Source organism: Fukomys damarensis, unplaced genomic scaffold (genome assembly GCF_012274545.1).
Source record: "Fukomys damarensis isolate Sample0158 unplaced genomic scaffold, DMR_v1.0_HiC HiC_scaffold_22, whole genome shotgun sequence".
Taxonomy (NCBI): Eukaryota; Metazoa; Chordata; class Mammalia; order Rodentia; family Bathyergidae; genus Fukomys; species Fukomys damarensis.
In genome coordinates this window covers 22,589,061-22,601,100 of record NW_022900934.1, presented here as the reverse complement: position 1 = coordinate 22,601,100, position 12,040 = coordinate 22,589,061, and the positions used below count along the sequence as shown (strand labels likewise).

At 53.7% G+C, this 12,040-nt stretch overlaps 1 protein-coding gene across 3 annotated transcripts in view; it reads left to right on the top strand.

Annotated features, from left to right (window-relative positions):
* The window catches only part of Dlgap4 (DLG associated protein 4), a 126,909-nt gene that overhangs the window by 42,457 nt on the left and 72,412 nt on the right, over window positions 1-12,040 (top strand). For all 3 annotated transcript variants that reach the window (XM_010640001.1, XM_010640000.1, XM_010640002.1), the window contains exons 2-5: window positions 2,273-3,343; window positions 6,158-6,399; window positions 8,256-8,370; window positions 10,871-10,921. In XM_010640001.1, the coding sequence (XP_010638303.1) occupies window positions 2,345-3,343; window positions 6,158-6,399; window positions 8,256-8,370; window positions 10,871-10,921 (1,407 nt within the window). In that variant the 5' untranslated portion in view covers window positions 2,273-2,344. The remainder of the gene's footprint in view (window positions 1-2,272; window positions 3,344-6,157; window positions 6,400-8,255; window positions 8,371-10,870; window positions 10,922-12,040) is intronic.

Sequence of the window (12,040 nt, the reverse complement as noted above, 5' to 3'; positions counted from 1 at the left end):
TTGTGCAGTCCTAAAACATACCAATAAATGTTTTGCTATAAAAAAAAAGAAAGAAAGAAAATTGATGTCCGGGAAGAGGGAACAGGGAACGATTGCTGCTGGGTACAGAGTTTTCTTTTGGAATCATTAAAAAGTTTTGAAAATAGAGTGGTAGCATTGTGAATGTACTATCACTGAGTTGTACAGTTGAAGTGTACACTTGAAAATAGCTATATGAATATCTTCTCATTTAAAAAAGTGGAAAAAAACCTGGAGAAATAAAATCTATTAGATGCATCCAAATAAGTACTCGGGGGAAATATATAGCCTTTCTATGACACATTTATTAGAATATAAGAAAGTCAGAAAATAAATGTGCTAGGCTTACAGCTCAAAAAGAGGGAAATTGTATTTTTTTAAGTTAAAGAAAATGTCCTGAACCCAGCTTTGGCAATGTACCATTCAGGAACAGACAATAAACAAACAACTAAATGTGAGAACTAGCAAGAAAAATGCGAACTGTGAGGAAAACCCAGAGTGACAGGTAGTGAACGGTATGGTGAGGCTGGAGATGGAGGTGGAGATCAGACCGCGCTGGGCCTTGTGGACGCCCACTCTGCTGTGCCATCTCCACGTGTCGTACCATTCTTCCCACCCTCTGCCCCTCAGCTGGCGGTCACAGCCCCAACACGGTCTGGGTTTCGGGCCTGGCTCTGTGTGGCCCTGTGCTGTCTGTTCCTCCGGCTGACCCTCTTTCCCTATAGGAGGCCGTGCAGCTGGGACCTCTTACAGTTTTGGAAGCCTTGACCCAGTGAGTCACGGGGCTGCTTTCCCTCTGGAGGCTGTGGAGGAAATCCCTTCCTGTGCCACTCCCTACTTCTGAAGGCTGTCTGCATTCCCTCGCTCATGACCCAGCATCACTGTGGCCTGTTTCCACCGCCACATCCTCTGACTCTGATCCTCACGCTTTCCTCTTACAAGGACCCATATGATTAGTTGTATCCAATCAGATAATCCGTAGTAATCTCCCCATTTGTAGGTTTTTAATTGATCATATCTGGGAATAACCACATCTGCGAAGTTCCTTTTGAACAAGGACATGGACATATTTGGGGGCCTACCATGCCTGTCTTCAGCTGCAACCTTCAGGCTTGCCCAGTCCCTTAGGGAGCCTCCTCTTCTCAGTCCTCTGCTGTGCTGCAGCCAGCCCTGCTCCTTGCTGACCCTCAGCACCCCAAGCACAGGCCAAACCCAGCCCTAGGAGCCCTACCCACCAAGTCCCAAGAGTGTGCCTCTGTTCTCCATTCTGAGAATTCTGCTCCAGGGTGTCATTGCTTCATCCCAGTTAGAATGATGAACCCACGGGACCCCAGGATCTATCCCAGAAGTTTCCCAGTAGACATTTGGTATGGGACAGAGTAGGTTATTTTCTTTTTTGGGGGGTTTTTTTTTGACACAAGGTCTCACTATGTAGTTGAGACTGACCTGGAACTCACTGTGTAGCCCAGGCTGGTCACTCATAGTGATCCTCCTGCCTCAGCCTCCCAAGTGCTGGGATTACAGGCGTGCACCACCATGCCCGGCTTCAGAGTAGGCTTTTACAGAGGGTTCACACTTGACAAAAGGATCTTCTGCTAAAGTAGAGTTGGACAGCACTGCCCTGAGACACAGATAAGATAGGTCCCTGCCAGGTCCTACTCTCTGGCTTTCTAAAGGCTATGTCTTCCCCATAAGGGAAGAAGCATTCAAGGGACCAAGGGACATGCTCAACGGGCTCACATGCCCTGCTTTAGACCATACCCTGGATACTGGGGACCCTGGGAGTTCCTGTCCAGAACTCCTGCTTTTGGGAGATCTTCCAGTGGGAGACCAACGCTACCAGAAGACCATTCCTGGGCCCGAGAGGTGTCACAGAAGTTGGGTATATAAGTAGGATACACTTGTGTGTGCAGCTTCTAGTGGAAAGGGAAAGAGAATGGACATGGGCAGCTTCCACTACACAATTCCCATGGAATTTGAAAGAGAGACTGATCTGACCTGGCTGCGCAGGTTACTATGAAGGTCTAGCCATCAAGTTGGGAGAGAGAGCATGCTTTGTCTAACAGTGACATGGCTCGAGTTGGAACTTTTACTTACACCTACAAGATGTGGGCCTCCAGGTGTGCCCTTGTTGACTTCACAGTGGCAAAGTTGACTCCCTGATTTCAGAGATCTTCCCAACCCTGAGGTCTGACCTCCTCAGCATGCTGTCCCCTCCAAATCCCACTGACCTCTCTCTGTCCTCTCTCCCCAGAATAGCTGTTGCCCGGGAGACGTGGCCCGGGTGCCCTGCTAGGGCAACAGCACCTGCCCACGGGCTGGGATCATGAAAGGCCTCGGTGACAGCCGCCCCCGCCACCTCTCCGACAGCCTGGACCCACCTCACGAGCCCCTATTCGCAGGGCCTGATCACAACCCCTACCTGCTATCGCCCACAGAGGCCTTCGCCCGCGAGGCCCGCTTCCCAGGACAGAATACCCTGCCCGGTGACGGCCTCTTCCCACTCAACAACCAGCTGCCCCCGCCCAGCAGCACCTTCCCCCGAATCCACTACAACTCCCACTTTGAGGTGCCAGAGGAGAGCCCCTTTCCCAGCCATGCTCAAGCCACCAAGATCAACCGGCTGCCTGCCAACCTCCTGGACCAGTTTGAGAAGCAGCTGCCCATCCACCGTGATGGCTTCAGCACCCTCCAGTTCCCCCGAGGCGAGGCCAAGGCCCGTGGTGAGAGCCCTGGCCGCATCCGCCACTTGGTCCACTCTGTCCAGCGACTCTTCTTCACAAAGGCACCCTCACTGGAGGGCACAGCAGGCAAGGTCGGGAGTAATGGCAGCAAGAAAGGTGTCATGGAGGACGGCAAGGGCCGGAGGGCCAAAAGCAAGGAGCGGGCCAAGGCTGGGGAGCCCAAACGGCGCAGCCGCTCCAACATCTCAGGCTGGTGGAGTTCTGATGACAATCTGGACGGTGAGGGTGGCGCCTTCCGCACCAGCGGCCCAGCCTCTGGCCTGATGACTCTGGGCCGCCAGCCGGAACGCAGCCAGCCGCGCTACTTCATGCACGCCTACAACACCATCAGTGGGCACATGCTCAAAGCCACCAAGAACAACACCACTGAGCTGACTGCCCCTCCTCCCCCGCCCGTGCCCCCAGCTGTCTGCCCCAACCCCGGGGTGGGCTCGGACACCAACTATGTCAAACGGGGCTCCTGGTCCACTCTGACCCTCAGCCATGCCCATGAGGTCTGCCAGAAGACCTCAGCCACCTTGGACAAGAGCCTGCTAAAGTCCAAATCCTGCCACCAGGGTCTAGCCTACCATTACCTGCAGGTGCGTGTCCTCCAGGGTCGGGATGGGGTGGGGGCTGGTAGAGAAGCTGCCCCTGTTTTGAGGTCCCACTGTACCACAGATTCACTGGGAAGCAGCTTTATTCGGGGGTCCTTTTTGTTCAGCTCTGAAATGGGTGGTTGGTGGGACTATTCATAAGAGGATTCCTTCCATGGATCATGCTTTCAACAGATTGTTCATTAGGGCCTTTCTGAGTCCAGACCCAAGAAGGGATTAAAATATGCCCCTGCCCTGTAGAAGGAAAATTTGGAGACTGCCATCCCACTCTGCTCGGAGGACCTGTACATGGCATTCTAATTGTCAGCCTCCTCCCTGCCACCCTCATCACACTGGCGGCTTCTTGAGGACAGGGACTACATCTGATGCAGTTGGGGGTTCCCCAAGGCCCAGGTGAGGAAGTATTCAGGAAATGTGGGAAGAGGTAGACGGACAAATGGACAGTTAAGTGAACAGAGCTAAAAATGAAGAAGACGCAGTAAACAGGCAGTGGGTCAGTGTGGGCAGAATGGGATGGGCAGCAGCGCCATGAGACACCAGCCCTAGAGGCCCTGATGGGCTTCGAAAGAACTTTCTTCTTCTAAATGCTAATGCTGCTTGAGGCACTTATTATGTATCACGTGGCAGAGAGCTCGGAGACATCATTGCCACTGCACAGACCTGAGGTCCTCAAGGGCAGGGCAGGTGGCTGTGGACCTGAAAGTGCAGGCCCAGGGGGTGGAAGTTACAGGAAGCAGGTTGCAGGTGCCAGGGGCTGCTCCAATAGGAAGTGAGCACTTCTTCCCAGGGCTGTGTGAGCACAGGCCCGGCTAGACCTTGGGTACCTGCATAACATGTTTTGAAGGAGAGGAACTTCAAGGTCTGACACAGCCTGAGTTTTCATTCTATATAAAACTCCAGGGACAATAAGACTACAGTGGGGAGGGCCTCCTTTTTAGAAAGAAATAGAAATCTAGGTAACTTTTATGTATTTAGGGCTTTTGTGGCTGTCAATCTGCTTCCTTAGTTTAGAGACATTAGGGAGGGTGGTGTGTGACCCGGCTCTCTGTCCAGCGTGTGGTTGGGTCTGATGAAGTAGAAATGCCTCCTCTCCAACGAGAGAGCCCTGCAGGCCCTGGAGCTTGTGCTGCCTGCCTGGTGACGGGGTGAGCAAGCAGACTGGCAGAATGTTCTGAGCAGGGCCTGTTCCCAAGGATGGTGCATCGGGGATGAACTAGCTGGTGGCTTGGGAGGTGGAATGTGCAGGCCCTAGTGACCTGCTGGGCAGGCAGCTGGGGGTGTTATGGGAAGACTCAAGTCCCAGAGTCAGAAGGAGGTGGCCACTGGTATCCGGGCCATGTAGGAAGGCGTGGTGCTTGTGTGGGCACGCCAATCAGGGAGGGCATTTGTGCACGTGATGAAGAGTGAGTTTGCTGTGTACACTGGAACGTGTGCTCTTGGATATCCGTGGTGAAATGCGCCACCCTGGGGTGTCCATCGAGTGTGTTCAGCTGGGTATAGGCGAGATGTACGTCCGAGTGCAGCGGTTGCTGGAGCAGTGTGAGGAGGTTGCACAGTGCTGAAGAGTTATGCTCTGGATCCATGTTGTGCACACACTGAGGGGCTCTACTCGACGACGTGGCTGCTGCTGTGCCTCTTTAGGGAGGTATGCACCACACGGGGGGTACTTGCCGAGGGTCACGGAGGGAAATGGTGTGCTTGCTTCTGTGTGTTGAAATTTGTGTCTGCAATGTAGTAGTGATCATGCTTTATCAAAGCTGTTTTTAATGGTGTTACTCTAGAATGTTTTCTTTCCAGATGATGATTAAGATGCTAATAAAAAAAAATGGTGCCAGGTACCACAACAATATATTAAAAAAAAGAAATTTGTGTCTACACTAAGGTATGTTCATTCTGTGCCCAGACAGGGTGACAACCCCTGGCCCCAGGTAGTGAAGCTTGTGAGTGTGTGTGTATTTATTCTTCACGGAGTGGCTATCGACTGTGAGCGAAGAGACAGAAGGACACAGACTGTGCACTACCCTGGAGCAGCTGACAAAGCCGGACCTTAAAAGGGCTGGGAGATCCCCTCGGTTGGTTTCTGCCACCGTGACCACTGACAACCAGGGTGACCGGGGCTGCCCTCGGAGCTGTGGCCTCACCTGTCACCATCACAGCCCCATTCCATGGACGGGATCCTTGCAACTGGAATGGGGAAGCTGAGCCTTTTTCTAGCTCACTGTGGGGTTGCCTCATCCAGGCAAACCCCTTTGGCTCTGTGTACCTCAGTTTCCCCATCTATGGGACAGACCATTGATTGACTCTGAGATGCCACCCCCGCGCTGATGTGCCACAGACTTCCCACTCCCATGTTAGGGTCAGGCTCCAGTTCTTGGTCTGGAGGCCTCTCAGGGAGTGGCCTCGCTCCCTCAGGTCCGGTGTTCTCATCTGTACAGTGGGATCACAAGCCTACCTGGGTGGTATAAATGAGTTGAAGGGAATTTGGGTGCTCAGCAAGTATGGCTGCTGTGAAGCCCACTGTGGCCGCAGGGCCTGGGGCCAACCCAGCGTGGACCTATGCAGAAATCTGGCTGAGCAGGGCAGGGACTTGCTTAAGGCCACACGGCCAGTTCTGGAACCTGGGTAACTCTCCTGGCTCAGTCTCAGCTCTGCGCGGGGTGGTTTCAATGACAGCGTGGAAGGCCCGGCTCCTCTTGAGGTGCGGAGCAGTCCTTCAGAATTCACTTCCCAGATGATGAGCCAAAGGCTGGGCTGCCCCTGCCTCTGCACGCTTGCTGAGCGCCCCCCCACCATCCCCAGGTCCCCGGCGGCGGCGGGGAGTGGAGCACCGCCCTGCTGTCCCCACGAGACGGGGACGGTGCGGCCGAGGGGCCCATCCCTTGTCGGCGAATGCGCAGCGGCAGCTACATCAAGGCCATGGGCGATGAGGACAGTGACGAGTCTGGCGGCAGCCCCAAGCCGTCACCCAAGACCGCAGCGCGGCGCCAGAGCTACCTGAGGGCCACGCAGCAGTCGCTAGGAGAGCAGAGCAATCCCCGCAGGTGAGCGGCGGTCCCGCCCCTGGGTCCCGCCCCCGGTCACCCCCGTGCGCTGAGAGGACCGCCCCTTAGTGGGCCCCACCCACAGATCGGCCTCTCCCCTCGGCCCTTCCCCTTCAGGGGAGCGCGCCCAACCACGAGCTTTCCCCTAAGCGGCCTGTGGGGAGGCTTGGCCCCAGGTGATCCCCTCACAGGTACGTCAGGCACCTCGGAGCTCCGGCTTCCTCCTCTTCGGCCACATTGGAACGCCCAGCCCACAGGTGAATCCTGCCCCTCAGCCTCAGGTCCAGGTGAACCAATCTTAGTGATGATTCAGTCTCCTAGCTGAACCTGCCCTCAGGCTATCTGGTCCCAGAGATCCTAGCCCTGCACTCCGAGAAGTTGTCCCCAAAGGGCTTCATCAAGAATTTCCATGATTAAGCCTTGACCACAGGTCAGCCTCCTCCTCTGGTCAGCTCTGCCCATAACTAGACCTTCCCTCAAAACTCTGCCACAGGAGCCACATCCCCAGGTAAGTTCCACTCCCACTGGGGAACTGCCCCAGAGGGTCCCTTCTGCTTGGGCACCCCTCCCCCTAGTGAGCCCACCCTGTGTCCCAGAGCTGCCCAGGGAAGCCCAGCACCTCCTGCCCTCACACCTATGACCCATCACTATGGCAAGGTCTAGGACTGGGGAGGGAAGGCAATCCAAAATGGAGAGATAGGCAGCCGGCCTTCCCCAGTCCCAAAATCCTGCATAGAATTCCACCATTGGAGCTCCATCCTAGTAGTTTGGAGCTTGGGAGAATTGGAGGAAACAAGCTTATTCCTAGTTCTTCAACTCCTGGAGCATGAGTAAAGGCTTCATGGAGGAGGAAACCTAGAAGATGAACAGAGAAAAGGGAGCAGGCCAGGCAGGTGACAGTGACACTGAAGCAGGAAGGAGACAGTGTACTGTGCTTAGAACAGCCAGAAATCTGGTTGACTGGGGCAGAAGGCAGGGAATGGCCTGCAGGTTGGAATTTATGACACCAGCCGCAGTTTCCATGTTTAAGTGAGAGGCTGAGCTGGGTGACCTCCAAGATCTCTTCTAGTCTTAAGAACCTGCAGTCTGTGTATAACAGTGAACATTAGGGTGGGAGAAGGGCACAGGACCAGAACACTGGCCTTGAGTGAGGAGGAACCAAGGATAGTAATAACAGCAGCTGCTGCCTATCATTGTCTTACTGGCCACTGTCCCTGCCCCAGTGTGCTTTAATCAGCCTTGTTAAATCCTCTCAGCAGGCAGGCAGTGTCACCCCCATTTCAGCCTAAGTCCAACCACTGGAGGAAGCTAGCTTCTAGTCCAAGCCATCTGTGTCAGTATCCTGAACTTGTAGATACTTCATTTCCAAGATAAGGACTGGGGAAGACCCAGGGCCAGGTAGGTATGAGAAAGATTGAGGAGCTGGAGCCATAGACATGTGATGAAACCTAGGGGACCTGGTAAAAAAAACACCAGAACATCACATGAAACTGAGGGTCTTTGGGCAGCCTTCATCAAGTATGGGCTTTGATTCATGTCTCCTGACCAGTCTCTCTGGAAGGGTTGTGGAACTGAGCTGGGCTGAGCTGACCTCCATTTTAAAAGTCAAATGCAGGTTTGTGCTGCCACCTTCTGGCTGCCATGAATATGACATGTGGGGGTTCACCACACCACAGATAAAGGCCCTCCAAAGCTCTCCCCTGGGTCATCCTCCCAATCCTGCCCAGGCTAGCAGTGACTTCCATTTTTTATCTCTTCCACTGGATGTCCTTGCCAGTCTTTTCCCCCCTGGGCCTCAGTTTCCCAGGCTAAACAATGGGTGGGCTGAGCCGTGTCTGCTCCCTACCCCCCACCAGGAGTTTGGACCGGCTGGATTCAGTGGACATGCTGCTGCCTTCCAAATGTCCAAGCTGGGAGGAAGACTACAACCCCATCAGCGACAGCCTCAACGACTCCAGCTGCATCAGCCAGGTGAGGGTGGCCGGAAGATCAGTGGGCCTAGGAGAGCTCCCCCTAGGCGATAGGTGTCCTGCGGTCCCCAGATGTCTGTACTGTGCTTATGTTTGGTCTTTGTTCCCAAAGCTACCTGTGTATGTCTCTGCTCTGACTGTCCTGTGGCAGGAGTATTGTCACGGAGTCTGACACGCATGGCCTCCTGAGCTGAAGACTTGAGGAGGAGGCCACTAATGCTAGGCACCGAGCTGCCAGCAGTGGCTCTGGCTCCTCAGTGGGTTCAAAGCCATCAACACAGAAAACTGGCTTCAAGTCTCAGTTATGTCACTGAGAGTAGGAACCCCAAATAAAGCCACCTCCCCTCCCTGGGCCTCAGTTTCCTAATTTAACAAAGAAGGGTGGTAATTCCTGCTTCAGAGCATTAGAAAGAATAAAAAATATAAAGATCTCAATGTGTTCAACATAAGGGTAGTTACCTTTATGACTGTGTATCCTCAAGCAAGCTACATCTCCACTCTGGGCTCCTGAGCCCACCTGCTCAGTGGAAAGTTGGACTACCAGTGCCAAGCAGCAGGCCACTAACAGTGATAAGCACTCTGCTGTACTTTCCATTTACCTGCCGTGCTCTTGACCATCAGCTCCTTGAACCCTCCTGACCATTCTCAGAGGTGGCCTTCTTACTCGAATCCCCATTTCCCAGATGAGGACAGACAGGTGAGGTCATGGGGCAAGGAGGAAGAAAAGGCAAGCAGGGCTCTAGGGCTCTGAGACTCCAACTCCTGCTGAGTGCGTAATACCTTAGGGTTTACAAAAGGAGGACAGCCACGCTTGAAGGCCCTCGGTGGTGATGATGGGAAGATGAGACCCAGAGGGGACGGACACCTGCAGGCAGTAGGTTAAGCAGTGGGGCAGCCAGGTAAAGACCCAACCTCCCTGGGCAGGAACAGGTCTTGGCCTCACTGTGTGCAAGCCATAAACAAAGCGAGTGGACTTCTCAGAAGGCTCAGTGGTAGAGTACTTATCTAGTGTGTGCAAGGACCTGGTTTAATCCCCAGTATTACAAGAAAGAAAGAAGGCTTAGATACCCTGATTCCTTATCACTCTAATATTTCTGGTCTGGATGGGCCCTTCCCCCAGCCCTCCAGAAATCCAGGAATCTGACCATAGATGTGGGCATTTCAGCCCAGGAGACCCTCTGCCTTGGCCCCTTCATCCAGGGCCCAGCAAGTCCTTCTTGGACAGCTGCCTGGCCTGCGTACCTGCCCCTTCATTCTAGTGGCCAGGAGCTTACAAGTCAGATGACCGCACACTCAGGCTCCAAGCCCTCCATGACTCCCACCGCTCCCTAAGAGGAAGCCAAACTTGGACCTGGGAGCCCTGTAAGACCCAGGCCCTGCCTCCTTCTCAGGCCCTGTCCCTTGTCCTGCTCTAGCCACACTGGCCTTCTTTCTCCTTGTACACCAAGGAAACTTAATCCTGCCCCAGGCTCACTGCATTTGGTATCCCCTCTCCCTGGAGTGTCCTATTCTCAAATCTTTGCACAGCTGGCTCCTCCTTGAGTGGCAGATTTCGGCTCAAGTATCCCCTCCTGAGAGAGGCTTTTCCTGATCGCTCTTATCTACAGTAGCCTCCCTGCCCCATGTTGTTTCTGTGCCTTGCTTAACCTGGTAATATTATGGGACTGTACTGGTTTGCGTTCCTACTGGTGTCATTCTCCCTCATGAGACCGGGATCTCTCCAGGCTTGGATCTCTCCTTGCTGTCTTCTTCCCTGCAGTGTCTCTAGGGCAGATGCTGAATGGACATGTACTTCCTGCCTGTCCCGTCGTGCCGTGTTCTCTCCTATCTGCCCGTTTGTCTGTCCCCGTTTTTCTGTGTCTTATCTCTCCTCATTCACATTTTTCTCCAGTTCTCCCAATTGAGTCTCCAGCTCCATGTTTCTTGTCATGCACTCCATCTCCATGTCCAGCTTGGCCCTGGCACCTGGAGTACCTTTGCCCTTTAGCTAATCAAAAAGGCTTGAGAAATTGGCCATGCTGGGAGCCCCCGCAGATCTCACCAACAACTCTGCCTGGCCCCAGCTCACTGTTAGTGCAGGGCCATCTGACCTCTCCAAGCCTCACCCCCAGAGGCTGAATGATTTAAGCTGCATATATGGCCCCAAAGTCAGAGATATTCTAGCCTGCAGAAAAGAAGGCTCTGGGTGCTGACCCTAGCCTGTATATCTAGGTGAGCTACCTACCCAGATCAGAGACAATAGAACATCCATGATTCCAGGGGCTAGACCCAGACAGGGCCTTGTGAACAGCAGAGTAAGGTCCTCCTCAGTAATGCTCAGTCTCAGGAGTAAGCCTCCTATCCCCAGAGGCAATCAAGCGAGTCTTCCTAACAGCTGGGCCCCAGCCAGTCAGGGGAGAAAGTTAGACCAGCCTGCCTCAAGTTCCCTTGCACCGAACCTGAATCCCCAGCCCAGCCCTCTCCCTGGCGTTCCCATAACCCTCACACTCTCTTTCCTGCAGATTTTTGGACAGGCCTCCCTGATCCCCCAGTTGTTTGGCCATGAGCAGCAGGTATGTTTGACATTCTCGTGTACCCCAGTCGTGAGTCTTGGCCCTGCACATGAGTGGTCCTAGCACCCAGCCCAGGTGCAAGAGTCACCACCAGGACAGCCACCTCCAGTGAGGATGGAGTCTGTTCTTTACCCACCCCAATTACTTCACCTCTCTGTGCCTCAGTTTCCTCTTCTAGAAATGGGAAAGTGAGCTGGGTTCTATGGGTGGAGCAAGAAGTCGCCCCAGGACAGTGGGGAGTATTCCCTGAAAATCTGGCTCCCTCCCTCCCTCCTCACCTCCTTGACACCTGGGTCAGGCCTAAGAAACTATTTTGTTTGATCCCTGATTTTCTCCTTTCCAGAACCCCAGTAGGACCTTTAGGTTATCAGGATATTGAACTGAATGCAGGGACTGTTCAACTCTGTAAAAGCTGGCAGAGGTAATACCAGTCGTGGCACCCTAGCTGCCCAAAGGGCCCCCCACACCCATTCTATCTGGAAGCAGCCCCCTCTTCCATCCAGCCCTGAGACCAGAAAATGGGGCAGGAAAGGTGTTCTGAGCTCAACTCCTCATAGCAGGAGTGGGCAAGGGCCTTGCCTAAGACCATATGTCCTATAAGGGCAAAAGCTAGGACCAGGCCATCTCCTAATTCTAGCTGTGGACGCCTCATGTGTCCCTCTCCGCATCAGAGGAACTGTGTGTTCCTGTATTCTGCCCCCACCCCCGGGACTGAGGTGTGAGACCAGGGTCTTTGCTCTGAGCTGCATCCCCAGCCCCTTTTGTTATTGTTTTGTTTTTTTCTATTTTGAGACAGAGTCTCACTAGTTGCCCAGGCTGGGCTCAGACGTATGCTCCTTCTGTGTCAGCCTCCTAGAGTGTGTGTGCCCCTCTTGAATACATTATTCCAGGTCTTTAGGGAGCCCACAGTGGGTCTGGTGACCTTTTCCTCCTCTGACTTCAGTAGGTGTGTGGTAAGGAAGTGCTGTGTTGTTTTTTTGTTTTTGGTTTTTTGAGACAGGGTCTCACTATGTGGTTGAGACTGACCTGGAACTCACTATGTAGCCCAGGCTGGTCTTGAACTCACAGCAATCCTCCTGCCTCGGCCTCCCGAGTGCTGGGATTACAATGTGCACAGTG